The sequence below is a fragment of the Trachurus trachurus genome (assembly GCF_905171665.1).
Source record: "Trachurus trachurus genome assembly, chromosome: 22".
Lineage (NCBI taxonomy): Eukaryota > Metazoa > Chordata > Actinopteri > Carangiformes > Carangidae > Trachurus > Trachurus trachurus.
Genome location: NC_139907.1, coordinates 24196355 through 24212769, shown reverse-complemented (window position 1 = coordinate 24212769; position 16415 = coordinate 24196355). Strand labels below are relative to the sequence as shown.

Here is a 16415-nt window from a genome sequence, read left to right as displayed (position 1 = left end):
CTTGAAGTGAGGGTGCAAATGTGTGTGTACGTGTGTGTGTGTTGGTAATGAGAGTGCAGTGCCGCTGCTAACTTGCTCTAAATAAATCTATGATTAGCATTTTCCCTTTAAAAGAAATAATTTCAACTTTGATATCCGTAATTGTGCTTAAGGGCTTCTGCGCTCCTCCGCTAGCCCTCAAACGCTCACTCTTCAGCCTGCGCGCAAACTATCACACAGCCTTTTATTCACTTAACACTTCATTCAGCGCCTGTAATGATGAGCCTCCCCGAAACTATTTTAATAAACCACTACAACACCGCAGAGACGCTGAATCCAGGCTTTTTGAAAACAGAATAATGCGCAGCATACAGCGGTGTGTGCATATACACACAACACAAAGCAGAGAGGACCCTGGGAGTGATCAATCATTTGTACGTGTACACACACACACACACACAGTCACACGTGCATGCACAAACACACTTTCAAACAAGCTTGGACACCCAGAATAGAAAAGTGTGCTAATCCACTGGAGGCATGCTCTGCACACACACACACATACACACATATACTCATTTCCTGGAGACCTTAACCACTAACTATTGCCTTAACTTAAACCTAACCTAACTCTAACCATCAAATATATCCTCACCTTAACATTAAATGACTTCCCTTACATGGACGTCCTTGTGCTCATTCGGTCCCATAGTGTAACAGACTAAGGTCCCCACAACATGGGTAAAACATGAACTTCACACACACAAAGTAATACAAATTGGTGCTCTCACACACACACACATGCAAGACTTTCCTGGTGCCACAGGGGCTTGTTGTTGGCATGTGGCAGCAGCTGACCAATAGAGGGTGGTGTTGCATTGCAGGTCTGAGGAGAGACGGACCAGCATCAGTGGGAGCAGCGCGGAGCTCATCACATCAACACCTGCCTTTCTAATCTGCTTTTCATTACTGATGACTGGATAGAAAAGAAAAAAGAGAAAGAAAATCACCCCTTTAATGGATGATGCTGACATTAAGACTTGATGGTGGCTGTAAAAGAGGACAGAATCTGAAATAATACATTTCTTTTTTCTTTCTTTTTTTTTAAAGAAAACCTTTTTCTCTCTATTTCAGACATCTTTAAATTTAATAGGAATACTGCATGTTGCTCTGTCTTTAAATATGCTTATACACTCAATCAAAGCTAATATTCTTTTTTCAAAGTGAACAGTCTCATGGCGAGGCCCATTTTACAGATATTCTGGTTCTGTCAGATATATCACATGATCTTCAGCCAATAAAACAATTTCTGAGGTCCAAGGATTCTCAGGCCCAAAAAGAAACAGAAAGTGGCCTGATTTTTCTTTTTCTCACATGTACAGTTCCATGACAGCTGGGCAAACACCAACAGTTCGTGAAACTCACATGACAGGATTTAAGGCAGCCACTAAACCATGAGGTGCCAGGTCAAGAATGAACTTGGAACCTCAGATATTCTTCATGATTAGAAAAAAAAATCATGTTGTGTTTGTGCCTCATATTTCAGTTGGATTTCTTCATCAACATTTGTAATTTGCTCAGTTTCACCAACCTGGTAAAAAGAGCAGGTGTCAGATAATCCTGGCTTCTGATTGGCCTGCTTTAAAACACGTTGACACATTTAAGAATATTTAACAGATTTAATTTAGCATTCCTTTCAGAGCATCTCTGTAACATCATGAACTCAATGTGCACAACCCCCCCCCCCCCTCCCAACATCTTGCCTTATCCCAGCATGCATCTGAACACATAAACATCAATATTAGCAGTTTAGTGGTGAACAGTTGTTGGGAAAGTGATCTTAAAACTCTAAAGGACACCTCCACGTCCCTCTAATTAAAACTTAACCGCCCAGCTGAGGCGATGGGCGGTAGGAGGGGGGTGGGGGGCTTATTTAGCATTAACATAAAAACAAACAGCCGCATATATATATGCAAATGAAGGAAGGGCAAAAGCAGGATGCCAGGAGCCATTGGCTATAACTCACGCTGATGGCCTTTAAGTGAGAAATCACCTTCGAAAAATACCCAATAAGAAAGTGGGAATGATGCACCTGTCGCCCGTCTGACTAATGAGCCAATCGGGTTGCAAGGACAAGGAGCACATCCGGGTTTAGTGAAGTTGGCTCCACGAGTGTCACTCAACGATTCCAGAGTGGTGAAGATTTCACAGCCTTAGAAACGTTTTTTTTTTCCCGAGCGGCAACATCGCACCTTAAACACGTTAAAGCTGCAGTAAGAAATGATTTACAAGTTGTTGTAACATCAGCGGGGCTCAAACCGATAACAGCGTGGACCTGAAAATGTAGTTTAGAGGCATCCTTGATTTGTGTGAGTGTGAGTGGACTGAATATGAGCGACAATGAAGACAGCTTCTTCCTCTTTCTCTCCGTCCATCTGCCAAGCCGCTCAAAGCAGCTTTAATCCCATATCTTCATGAAAAAAAAAAAATCACTGGCACTGAGTCGCGCCTTAAAAATGACAATGATTTACATTTCAACATAATGCTCTCTGTCGGCTGTTATTGTGACAAAGTGCTGCATGTATCCCTCCCAAATGAAAGTGGGTGTTCTGTTATGTGCACAACAAAGATATTTGGACGAACCTGCCATCCTCTCCTTTTTCTTGTAAATGAGCATGGGAAATCTATTTATGTCCTCCTACAGTATACTGGTGAAATAAGGGAAGGCTTTTGGCTTATGGGGAGACAGCCATGAGCAGCCGAGACGAGCCCCCGTGAAGATATATAGAAAAAGGAAGAAAGAAGGAGAGAGCGATGGAGAAGAGGAAGCGGCGGCACTCGAGGCGATGCAGGAAAAAAAAAAGTATAGCAAGAAGTCCAAACACAAAGCCGGGCGGATGAGGGACAGGGAAAAGGCGTTCTCGCTGGATGATCTGCCGCTCTGACAACACCTGGCCCAGGAACAAACTACAGGCTTGTCTAGATGCGAGGTACGGAGGGATAAGAAGAACCCTGAGGCCTGCAACCCCCGGCCCCCCCTTCCTCCTTCCTCCTCCTCCTCCCAAGCTCCCCTTTTCTTTTGCAGGGAGCGGGGTTGAGAATAGACATGGAGCCATGAAGTTGAAATGCAGACATGCAGATGAAGAAGGGGAGGAAAAAAAGACAGAAAAAAGAAGAAGATGGGTTTTTGGAACGTGATAGTAGCTAATCCAGCTCAGATGTGGCACTGTAGGGATGAAGGGGTTGGCAGCTGTAGTTTGTAGTCATGGCTGACTGGCCACTGGTTCAAACCTCTGCTTTAAGCACACACACACACACACACACATAAACGCAGGTTCCTCTAAAAACAAATCTGAGCAAGGTGGAGTTTCATCACAGAGATGCCACTGCTCAGGCATTCACTCTCACCCCCTCTCTTTCTTTCTCTCTCTTTCACACACACTCTCTACTACATGTTCCCTCTCCAAGTCACCAACATTTTTTACTTTTCTGTTTTTGAGTCTCCTCCTCTCCCACAGGGACGTGTGAGGATGAAAATCAGATGCTCCTCGTTGTGCCTCTCTGCTAAACAGTGGGTGCTGCTGGGAGCAGTCAGCAGCCTGCGTGATGCTGCTTTCTGTCATCATCAGCCCGCATCTGACACACACACACACACACACACACACACACACACACACACACACACACACACACACACTATACAATGCATGTGATGGTGTGGTGGAGTTAAGCTTCATCTGGTGTTTTTTTTTAATTTTAACTAATTCGCATTTTTACTTAAATGATAATCAATTCACTGATAAATAACCTGTCAAACGTTTGACCACTGACTTGTGTGAGTGTGTGTTCACCTTTAACATTTCCATTATCCTCTTCCTCTTCAAGCTGGAGGTCACGGAGAGGTCACAAACAAGCTTTGTTAAAAAAAAAAAAAAAAAAACCTTGATTCTTAATCCTCCGGCATTTACTTCACTTACATTATTAATTAACGCGATAAAACAATTCATTGAGCACGGTGTGTGTTTTCACAAACTACGAGCTACACACGTTGGTTGTTATTAAAGGGCTGGAATAAATGAATATGATTGAAGTGTGTAGTGTGTGTGATCCATAAATGTACCAATCATCTAAACCTGGACTGTGCAGTAATGTGACTCCTGTCGGATTAAACCTGCAGCCGCTGCAGGAATTAAAGATCGGGTGAAACATATAGATAGGACATGATGAAGTTATAATCAGCACGAATTGACTCACGCGTTTGGTCATAATCATAAAATAATTTAGGATTATTTATGTTTTTGCGCATGCAAATATATAATATAGAATAATAAAATAACCAGTGAGTTAAATTCATTCCCAGGCAGCGTGGTGTGGTGGATGACGGGCCTTTATTGTGGGTAAGGCGTCTGCACTCTGCACGTGGAAGATGTTTTTTATTTTATTTTAAGGGTCAAATGTTAAGTTTAAGTCGCTAATATTTAATCATCAGATAAATTGAAATGTTCCATCCAACAAACAGGAGAAGTGTGTCTGTGTATGTGTGTGTGTGTGTGTGTGTGTGTGTGTGAGAGAGAGAGAGAGACGAGCGGCTCAATGACGAGCCTGCCTGCACTTTAAATGTGAACACAGGATCTTGTAAAGTGTCCGGCGTCCTGCGGACCGAGCTGCGGTCGCCCCCCTCTCCCCTCCCTCCCCTCCTCAGGTCGGGCGACGCTTCACCGCGAATAAATCCCGTTCTGATGGAGCCGGGACACACCGACGGAGTCTACAGCTGCCTCTGCGACTCTGACCACTGCCGCCGTGCGCGCCACACGCCCGAGTCTGTGTGTGAGTGTGTGCGTTTGGCTCTCTCTGTGTGTGTGTGTGTTTGTGTCAGTCAGTGTGTGTGAAAGCCACCACTAGTCGCCCCCAGTGCTCTTCAGTCTCCACTCTCCCTTCTCACCGCAGACTGAACGTCACGTCCGCACTTGAACTTGAGTTTTCTCCCATTGTAGAAGCCAGAGAGCCGCACAGAGCCGCACAGAGCCGCGCACAGCCCGGGGATGCGGGACTCTGCAGCTATAGCACAAAGAGAAAAGAGGGTGGCAGCCTGTCCTCAAACCAGCACTGGGCTTTGACTTGAAGAGTTACTCTAACCCGCCCGCCTGGCTGGCAGTGCCAGTGCAGCAGAAGAAGTGCCCACCACTTTCGCGACACCCCGCGAAGTGCCGGGGAGAAAATTGGAATTCCTATTTGATTCACTTTCCGACGTTAATTGGCGTCCGTTTCACCCTGCTTTTCTTCGGACAGGGACGCGCGGTGTCCAAGGTGGCCGGAGAGTGGACACAGGTAGTGACCTACCATCAGGAGCTGACCGCCCGACCTCCAGCGCCTATCGCCGAGTCTCTCCACCGCTCCACTCCTCTCCCTTTTTCCTCCGTTCTCCTCTGACAGATGGTGTGAAGGCAGCGGACGGCAGAGAGACGGACTAATCCTCCCCTCCCCTCGCGACCGAAGAAGTGGAGGCGCGCAACCACTTTGGCACCGAGCTCCGACCGAGCGCCACCGGCCGCCCAGCGCTGCGCCACGGCCGGTCACCGCAAAGCGCAGGAGCCGCTGCCCGCTGAGGGGGGAGATCCGCCGCGGAGGGGTCACTTCCAGGGGCCACGTTTGTGGGGTCGGTTGAAGAGCGGTCAGTTTCGGACGGCCAACCAGGGGCCGCTTTTTTGGGGGGCCAGTTAGCAGTCGGTTTACCGGAGGAGCAACAGCAGCAGCAGCAGCAGCAGGAGGAGGAGGAGGAGGAAGAGGAGAGCCGACCCTTCCAGCGCCGCTCTCCGGGCGATGCCAGTGTAAATGCCAGGGCGATGTCCCGACGCAAGCAGGGGAACCCGCAGCACCTGTCCCAGAGAGAAATAACACGTAAGTATACCTGAAAAAAAAATCACACCACCACACCACACGGACAGTTTTATTTTGTTTTATTTTATTTATTTTGAGGATTTTTCTCTGCGGATGATCAGTGCGTAAAAATGATTTTTACAAACTTGGAACAGAAAGTTTACCAAAGTGCATGCTGAAGGCCATTTTCTTTCCAACTCCTGCTTTATGACAAAATTATACAAAGGCCTTAATTTACTGATGGGATCATCACAGTGTGTAAATAAGCCTCTTTTATTTGGAACAAATTGACAGAAAGTGGAGCGTGTTTGACTTTTTTTTTTTACTCGCGGAGAAGTCGAGATGAGCTCCGGAAGGCGACTTCAGTGTCTGACACACAACGCCTTTATTACTGTAACATTTATTTTTATTTTTAATTAAATTAAACCCGGCTGCGTTAGAGAGAAAATTACACTTCATTTCAACTGACAATAAAACCTAATTGTAATTGGAGTCAGTTATTACTTTCATAATTAGATCGAGATGAACACATGGAAGAGCAACTATTCAGATCAACACACACACACAAAAACAAGTCGCAGATGAATTAGAGGTTTTAATTCTAACAAATTCTCCTCGTGCTCCAACTGGAAGAAAAAAGGAGCGATGGTCGCATTACAAGCATTAAAGTGCAACTTAGAAAAAAAACTGCTGAGTTCAAACACAGATGATTTTCTTATTCGGCTTCTACGCGGAGACTTTCCTCCTTTCTCTTCTTCCAGCACGTTGTTGAGATTTTTTATTTTTTAACTGAAACACTCGAGCCTGCATGCTCTCTCCACGCTCAGCTGAGTTCAGCTCCGTTCATGCTGCATGGATGCAAAGTTTACAGGCTACTTCCCCCTGGTTGTAATATTAATGCTGCTGCCTTTGGATTATTCAACAGCCTGCACGTCTTGACAGAGGGAAAAATTCTGGGGTTTTCCTCCCGGCACTTAGATGCACAGCAGCAGCTACAGTAAATGATGTCAGTTAAGGTCAAAATAGCCTCAGATGAAATAGTGAATTAAAGTTAATACCACCTTTAAGCTTTCACTATAATAAAGTAAAAAAAAAAGAAATTAGCTTTTTCTCCAAAGGGAATAAACTAAAACAGAAAGAAACGTAAATTGCGCATCGCTTCCCTCTAATTTGACGCAAACTCTTGATAGTTTTTTTTTTTTTTTTTTTTTTTTTGCGTCGATAAACTTCTCAGCAGTGATGTGAATTTTTGTTGCAGCTGACGTGTGTAAACAGAAGCAGTAAAACCTCCACTGCAGGACGTTTAAGTGGCCTTACTGAAAGCACTAAATACACAAGAACGCGGGTGCGGGACAGTGAGTGACAGGTCTGCACGGTTGGGTCTGGATGAAGGAGGAGGTTGTAGATGCAGCTCAGTGTTTGGTGAATATCACCACACACACTCTCTCTCTCTGTCTCTCTCTGTGTCTCTCTCTCTCTCCTGCAGCTTGAGGTTACTTGGGGAGACTTGTGCTGTGTGAAGGCTGCCAGATCAGATCACTTACACTACAGTGTGTCAGTGTGCACTCGTGTTTACAGTAGAGACTCAGCGTGGCTGTGACGCTGACTGAGTGTCCGTGCTCAGGTTTTTTTGGACCATGCTTTTTTTTTTCTTCTTGTGCCTGACTTGTCCTCTGCTGCGTGGCCTTGGCTTATCCTCTCTGTGCTGCCAGCCCACAATGCTGGTGAACACACACTCTCACCCACATAGAGAGAGAGAGAGACAGACCTAAAGATGCTGGTTGTGGCATTGGTGTGAGTTCACCCCTCTGACAGGTGGAGATCTGATTGCTTAACAGAGCTACAACTTGTGTGTGTGTGTGTCTGTGTGTGTGTGGCACACCTATATGTGCAGGCCTGCAGGCTGGACTGGGTTACCTTTAGAAATGGGTCATGTTGTGCACGCTGCATGCTTCGCTGTGACATAAGCTTCTGCAGCAAAAGTACAGAGAAATACACTAACAGGTAGACAGACAGACAGACAGACAGACAGACGACGAGGGAAGACGACAGAACATGCAGATGAAGGATAATAAATGAGCTTCCTGTTTGCACTGTGTAAAAAAAGCTGCCTTAATCTCACTGTGTGTGTGTGCGTGCACGTGAGTGTGCGTGCGAGTATAAAGTGCAGGTCTGAACTGTCTGATTTATGCTGTACATTCCATAATTCATGTGTAAGAGATGCTACCCGATTTAGTATGCTTGAGTACACCCATGCACACAAACACACACAAACACACACACACACACACACACGCTTATATGTATGATACGTGGACATCTACACACATCTATATGCAAACGAACACATGTGAACCCTTCGCCAAACAGAGTAATTCATTCTGGCGCTGTCAGGTCGTAAAATCCATTTGACCTGTGTTTTAATTGGAGCATTTTAAATTTATTTTGTTTGCAACACACACTCTGAAAAAAATAACACAACAACATGAACTCCAGATTTCAGCTTCAGCAGGAGAAAAAGTACTTCTTCTTTTGTCTCAGTATCTTTTCCAGAGTGGGAGGAGGTGTTGGGAACAGTGAGGATTTTTGTCTTGTCTGGTTCTGAGGTTAAATTGCTGATTTTTTTTTTTTTTGAACGCAGCTTGGCCTGAACCACAAACACACATTCTCACACTCAGTGTTGAAAATATGAGCGACAGATTACAGCCTCTTTTTTTTTTTTGCACACACAGTTGTAGTTGTCCCCTCTAATTCATCTGCTTCCCTTTGTTTCCATCTGTTTTTGGTGTGATTAGAGCACTTTCTTTTTTTTCTTTCTTTTTTTTAAACAATCAATAAGGGATCACAGCCTGGTCTGGAATCAAGTCTCCAGTTTTTCCCATAAACACTGAATAATAATTTGCATGTTGATTTTCTCCTGCAGTAAATACTGTCTCATGCTGCAGCACTCTCTCCTCATCCACACATCATGGTTTCCTGCAACGTTAAAATCAAACAGTCCGTCCTGAGTGGGCACACACACACACACACACACATACACACACACATGGGAGATTAATCAGTGTAAATCTATATTTTTTTTGTTTGTCAGGCAGATTCAGTGTGTATTTTGGTGTGACCACGCCGAGACAGTTTTACTACCCGAAGGTGCAGACGTGCCTTCTGCTTCTCATTCACTGCAAATAACCCCAGCTTTTCCCTCCGAGAGGCTGATTTAGTGTGAAGAGACGCAAACAGGACAAGAGCTCCCATTGTAGCTGCGCGCACACACACACACACACACACACACACACACACACACACATGCACGCACGCACGCAGCAAGAGAGAGAGAGAGAGAAGGGAGAGAGGGCTGTGTGTGTAAATTGCAGTCGCCCACTTGAGATGCATGTTTCCCTTTGGCTTGTCAAATAGCCGTGCACCCTGCTGGGTCTAAGTCTTTGTTAGAGAGGGAGAGAGAGAACCTGGCAACTCCGTCTGCTAGATTCACCCAGTCGTTCTGCACGTGAGCTGTTTCCTTTTTTTTTTTTTTTTTTCCTTTTTTTTATGAAGCCACAAATGAAAATGTTGTGTTATTAAGTGTCACAGCTGATCAGGACGAGAGCATAATGATATTCTTATAATAATAACATAACATAATAACCCCCCCCCCCCCCCCCCCCCTAAAAAAAACAAAAAACACATCCTCTTAACAAAATAAAACTCACTTCACACTAATTAGCAAAACATATTTTCTCATCGTGAACAGCAGCTTAAACCTGCAGACAGCGAGGTGTGTATGTACTCGTTTAGCTATACATGTGAGGACCCGTTTTTAGTTTTAAACCATCAAAGTGGGGACCTTTTGGTAAAGTGGGGACGTTTTGGCCTGTTCTCACATCATGCCAATGAGTGTCCTCACAAAGATAGCCATACAAACATATGTGTGTATGTGTGTGTGTGTGTGTGTGTGTGTGTGAGAGAATGCACAGTAGGCAAATGAGAAATGTATTACTCATGTCATATTATAAACATAAAAAGTTTTTGTTGGTGACGTAGCATAAAAAGTGTGTGTGTGTGTGTGTGTGTGTGTGTGTGCAAGCAACTCAGCAACATAAGTTTAGGCATGCTTTTTGGGAACTGAAAACCTTCGTCCCGAGGATCCACACACACACACACACACACACACACACACACACACTGCCTGCATACCAGTGAGTTGGTTTGCTCAGCTGAGGCATGGTGAACTGTCTGTTGTCTCTTGCCCTTCACCACCACTCCTCCTCCTCCACCCAAACCCCCTCTCCTCTCTTTATTCCTCCACCCCCCCCACTCCCCACTCCCCACTCCATCCCCCCTCCCCCTGTCTCTCTCTCTCTCCCTGTCTCTCTCTGTGTCTCTCTCTCTTCCTGCTAGGGGGAGCTCTCAGGCTGTCAGTGCTGTGCTGCACTCGCTCTCCCAATGAGAGGAGTAGCAGCACGGTGCGAACATGCAGCTCCAGTGTGTGTGTGTGTGTGTGTGTGTGTGTGTGTGTGTGTGTGTTTGTGTGTTAATCAGATGACATCAGCGCTGACAGACCACATTCACCTCTTAACTGTCAACACCTGCACACTCTGTACTTGACTGTCTCTCTCTCAGTCACACATTTAATTTGCACCCTGTAACCTACTGTAAATTCACAACGGTGGCAGCTTCAGTGTGTGTAGTGTATGTGTGTGTGTGCTGTAGTATGTTGATATAATGCAACAGCTAGACAAGTTTTTGCTAACATTTTAACATCATAATTTTTTTCTCCCTCCATCTCTATTTTGCACTTTGGCTTTTAGTTGTAAAAACAAGTTTCCCTTTAATGTTGAGCTACATGCTGTTGAGCTGCTGTTGGGAGGTTTTTGTGCTTCTTTTTCCCGGGGCAGGTGTCTCAGTGCGAGGCCACAGCTCCTTCCTGTTCCTCCTCTCTCTCGTCTCGACTCTCTCTGCAGCTCGACACCGCAATCAGGCTGAAAACAAACGTGCTGAATTATTATTTGCGTTTTCGCCCTCCTCCGATCTTGCGCGTGCGTGCGTGCGTCAACCCGGCTCGACGCGGTAATCCTGACTGTGACCAGAGCGGGGATTTACCTTCACATGAACTTGAATTAGCTTTAAGCTAAACAGGTTCTTCTTCGTTTGAAACTGGGTTAGTTCTGAAAATAGGCTGTGAATCATAGCGTTGTGCTGTTTATTCTCAGACGTCAGGTTTATGTGTATATGAAATGTGTATAAACCTCAGATTAGAATTCATATCAACTCTCAGTTGTAAAATCTTCATTCTTCTAGTGTTTTTTTTTTTTTTGCAGGCCTCACATTCACAGTTGAAAGTTGTGATGTTGTGATTAAACACCTGCATCCACACACTGTGCACACACATTCAAAAGAAGCGATGGTGACAACCTCGAAGTCAAAGAAATAACGAACAGATTTAATTAATCCGTTGTTTGTCTTCTCAAAAGTGACTTTAGATGAGAAGCCACTTCCTGTTTGTAAAAGCACTGTAGACATTTATTTATCTGTGGTAGAGTTCTTACTTCTCACCTCTTATGTCAGCATTTTATTTATTTGTTCATTTGAATGGGACAGTGCACATTAATGGACAAAAGAACATTTCAATATGCCGGATTATAGCAAGATGCTAGTTTCCATCCGTAGTCCCAATAACATAAAAACAGTTAAAGACCATACAACATTACACATAATGAAAAAAAAGTAGAGGCACAAAAGGCAACAATAACAATGAAAAACACATTGAGAGACACAGGTTATACATACAGGATCATGTTTGCATCCATATCTCGTGTGTGTGTGTGTGGATGATTTCAATAGACAAAAAAAGCTGATAAAGAATTCAGAAAAATATTTGTCATCTGTTAAAAAAGACGAGTTGTAGTGACCCAGCTGAGTGTGTGTGTGTGTGTGTGTGTGGGCACGTGTGTGTGTCTGCAGTCTCGTGGCAACCGTCAGTTTCTTCAGGTTTGTGGTGATGAATGACTGTGATGCTGCAGGTGTGTGTTTGTGCGTTCCTGCTAGTGTGTGACATCCCTCCTCTGTGTGTGTGTGTGTTTGAGTGTGCATTTAGAGTGTGTAGTGTGCAGATTTTTAGAGCTTGCATGTGTGCAAAGAAGAAAGCAGCAGTAAAATCCACTTTTAACACACAAACAGTATATCCCTGTATCACTGGCTGTTGCCGGTAAAACAGTAAAAAAATCATTTAAAAAAAGCTGCGATAGAGAGGTGACTTGCCGTTAACACACTTTTCCGTCCGAGTGTGTGTGTGTGTGTGTGTGTGTGGATGTGACGTGACAGTCGTGTGGAGAGGGCGAAGGGTGGTAGATGGATTAACAGCACATTTACAGCGATAGGCAGAAAACAAAACCCCCGGAGACGGCGGCGGCCTGTTGGAGGAGAACTTCTCCCTGACGACGGTTGGAGCTCAGAGCCGATTTTTCTTTCTCGCCAGACGCTGTATTTCAGCTCCTGCACACACCTGTTGCCTTGGCTTTGCTGCAGAGACACCGTGGATGGGTTTGTCAAGAGTGTTATTTTTGAAGCCGTTCATTTTTAGAACCCCCCCCCCCCCATTCCCTTTGATTTTTTTCTGTTCTTCTTCACCAAAAATCCTATTAGCACTCCTGCATGACTCACGCCAGCCTTATTAGGTAAATCAGGCCAAAGTGACGCTCCTTCCTTTTGCATCTGTCATTCGTAAAAAAATAAACCACACCGTTGACTTCAGTCAGTGTGCGTTAAATACAGAGGAGGGGGGGAGGGGGGAACCGCAGTCAAATGCACACTTTATTTATTGATGCAGTCTTTTAATGTCTCCTGAAACTTGACTCCGGCTGCTGTGAATGTAACGGTGTTTACACACGTCTCTGCAAGATGGAAGATTTTTTTTCTGTGGTTTCAGAAGATCCTGATGTAGTTGATCAGGGCAGCAAACACACACACACACATCACATGCAGGAAGTCAGCTGTGTATTTGAGGTCTGTCATTTTTTTAATCATGTGTCTATAATCATTAATTTCTCGGATGAGGTCAGGTTAGCGGGGGTCAGTGTGTGTGTGTGTGTGTTTGTTCCAGGTCAGCTCACTGGCTTCCTTCTCTCAAATGTTTCTCACTGGAGAAACATGGCTGTTCATTTCAATAGCGCAAGGACAGATGGCTACAGCCTGCAGGCCACACACACACACACACACACACACACACATGCATACACACACACACACATGCATACACAATGCATATGTGTGTGTGTGTGTGTGTGTGTGTGTGTGTGTGTGTGTGTGTGTGTGTGTCCACAAGGTACACATGCACATACAAACATGATACGACACACGGTGCATGCAGTACAAACATGCAAAGCATCTACACATGCAGTGGGAGTGGAGGAGATGCTGTGTGGAGATGTGGGCTGACACAGCTCACACACTCTACACCTGCTCTCACACACACACACACACACACACACACACACACACACACACACACACACACACACACACACACACACACACACACACACACACACACACAGACAGCAATTGCTGTAGCCATAACAACAAAATAAGCTGAAATAAATTTTTTTCTTTATTGGTGTTTGAAAAGAATAATTAAGACTAATTACAGTAAGATGCAAACAAGAAATACTACATTAATTGTAGAATATATATACATCAATTATGATGTATGTAATAATATTAATATTTGTTAATTGTATTTGTCATGTTTTCCAACTATCTATTTATGCAATATAGTTATGTTTAACATGAACATTTATATGTATTTAGTTTTTTTGTGTATTTAAAGCTTTTTTTGTCTTTGCTTTATTCTTATCTTTCCTTTGATCTGTTATTTTAATCTTTATTATTAATTATTTTATAATTACTCTAATCCTAATATTGCTATTACCACAACAGTTATAATAATATCTACTAATCTGATCTGTATTATTATATACAACAGTGGAAAGCAGACCCTTCCCATGGCAACCCCAAATTAGTCTGATGAGATCATTTAGTTTGATTCTTTTTTTTTTAATTGTTATTTTATTTGTGCTAAAGTTCAGCATACATTAATATTAGCTACTTTGTTATCACTTCCCTGTAAGGGCTCATCAGCAGAGAGGCTGCAGCAGTGTAGACACAGACATAGTGTGTATGTGGAGGGTATTCAGGGGGCTCATGCCCGTCAGCATTGTATTAAAAAAAAGCAACAAAAAAAAAGAAAAAAAGGGAGACCTATGGCGCAGGTATGCAGCGAGGTGGTTGCTCCATCTGGAGCCTTCGTCTGCGTTTGACACCCCAAATCTGTTTGCATTTCTAATGTGGAGGCTGACACAAATGGCCAACCTGCTGCTAATCCATCATCTCATATTAGAGAGAGAAACACACACAAGGAGAGTCAGAGATGATGATGATGATGAAGATGATGATTTTTCTTTTCCTCCAGCCTCTTTCAGACCACCTCACTCCCTCACAAGCGATAATCTAAACCAGTCTCTCTCTCACAGCCTGTTTATAAAAGCCTTAACACGTCTGATTCCTCCACTCAGCTGCTGAGGAGGGAGCACGCTGCACCTGCATTAACATCACCCACAGCAGGAGTGATAGATGTGAATGTTTAAAAAAAAAAAAAAAAAATCTATATCTGCTTTGAGTTTTTACCTGCATTGACTGACTGTGTGTTAAACTGTAATGTATCAGCACAAGGTTTCCAGGAATTAGTCATGTACAAAGTGCTGGTCTGAGACATTTTTGTAAAATGACTCTGTAGTTTGCTTGTACGGTGGCCCAGAGAGTTCAGTGCAGTGCAGTTCACAAATGTGTTGCAAATTCAGAAAACACCTTCATCAGTTCGACACAGATGCTTGAACAAAAAAAAAAACTCACAATGTGTTTCTTACTGACACTAAAAGGTGATGAACTTGCCAGGAACGTGTTGTTTAATGCCCAACTGTGAAGTCTGAAGTTGTTGTGTGTTGTGCTCTTCCATTAATTGTGAGTGTTTGTAGCGCCTCTGTTTTCTTACGTTGCAGTGGGTCCTTGGAAAAACTTCAGTTGTGTGATAGATTTGTGTGCAAATGGAGACAGGAGTAGTGTGAGGGCAAAAAGAGAGAGTTGGAGGGAAGAGGGGCGTTCAGAGTCGTCCTGCCTTTGTCAGGTAACAGCAGGAACACACTGTGACGTCACTGTGAACTTCACACTGCCTGTGCCTCTGCTGCATTGCTGCTGCTGCAACATAGAGTTTGCACACGACTGCATGTTGAAATTATTTTCACTTTCGATCAATTTCTGATTTATATTGAACAGAAAGCATCAGGCGGCTGCCACAGTGGTTAAATATATACTGTCTCATGTCTGTATTGTATTCAAATTCAGACCAAACAGAAAGAACTGTAGTGCAACGTGTCAGTTTTTTGTTGCTGGGTGATGTCAGTGTGACAACAACAGGTTTTTTTTTTTTTCTGTATATTTTTTCTGGGACACACATGAAAAACAGACGAGCTGCAGAATCTCTAGCTGCACGTCTCTGGAGTCGTGGGTTTGTTAGTCCTCTTTAACTCGTTGACGTGTGCAGCTAAAATGAAAACCAAGACGCCGCGCAGCTGCCAGAGCAGTCGCACTGTTTTCCAGGTGAAAAGAACAGGACACGAAGCAAACGCGCGTCCAGGAAAAGGAGTGAAACGTAGAAACTGTTGGAGTCCAGGTGTTCACTCATGTCTCCTCTGTTTTTGTTTTTTCTTCTTCTCCTGCAGCAGAGGTTGAGCATCCAGATGGCGGCCTGCTCGCCGACTCCTTACCCCACCACCACCCGCTCGGCCTGCCCTCCCACGCACTCGGCCTCCCCCCCCACTCGCTGGAGCCCGGCCTGGCCCACGCCTTGCCGCCGGGCCTCCACGCCGACCACGACCTGCTGACCTGCGGCCAGTGCCAGCTGACCTTCCCGCTGGGAGACATCCTCATCTTCATCGAGCACAAGAAGAAGCAGTGCCAAACGCCGCTGCTCACCAATGGCTGCTATGATAAGATGACGGACCGGGGAGGAGGAGGAGGAGGAGGAGGAGGAGGGGTAGGAGGAGGAGGAGGAGAAGGAGGAGGAGGAGGAGGAGGGAGTCCCACCCTGCAGGCCGTTCATCACCACGGCCAACGGGGGCAGTTGAGGAAGGTGGTGGAGCCGGTGGAGATCGGCATTCAGGTGACACCGGAGGAGGATGAGGTGGGAGGAAGAGGGGAGAGAGGAGAGAGAGGAGGGAGGACGCCCCCCAAAGGAATTTGCCCCAAGCAGGAAAACACACCAGCAGGTAGGCACAATGAACACACACACACACACAGCTCCACATTAGAGAATACACTTACCTACTTTCCTCACAAAGGTTTGATCAAGTCTGGTCAACTGATCTTAGCATGAGGAGTGGACAAACAGACACCTGCCAACAGCTCAGAAGCCATCTAAACAACAAGTTGTGTGCTATTTGTTTAAAGGGATAGTTCAACATTTTTGCAAATTGGCCCATTGCCATAATCCCTATAGTCTTAGGAGTAGG

General features: G+C 44.7%; 1 protein-coding gene across 1 annotated transcript in view; it reads left to right on the top strand.

The window, feature by feature from the left end:
- Window positions 1-5614: 5614 nt before the first annotated feature.
- Window positions 5615-16415, top strand: part of bcl11ba (BCL11 transcription factor B a) — a 48440-nt gene continuing 37639 nt past the window's right edge. Inside the window, exons 1-2 of the mRNA XM_083998916.1 lie at window positions 5615-5877; window positions 15627-16172. Of these exons, the coding sequence (XP_083855042.1) occupies window positions 5823-5877; window positions 15627-16172 (601 nt within the window). The 5' untranslated portion in view covers window positions 5615-5822. The remainder of the gene's footprint in view (window positions 5878-15626; window positions 16173-16415) is intronic.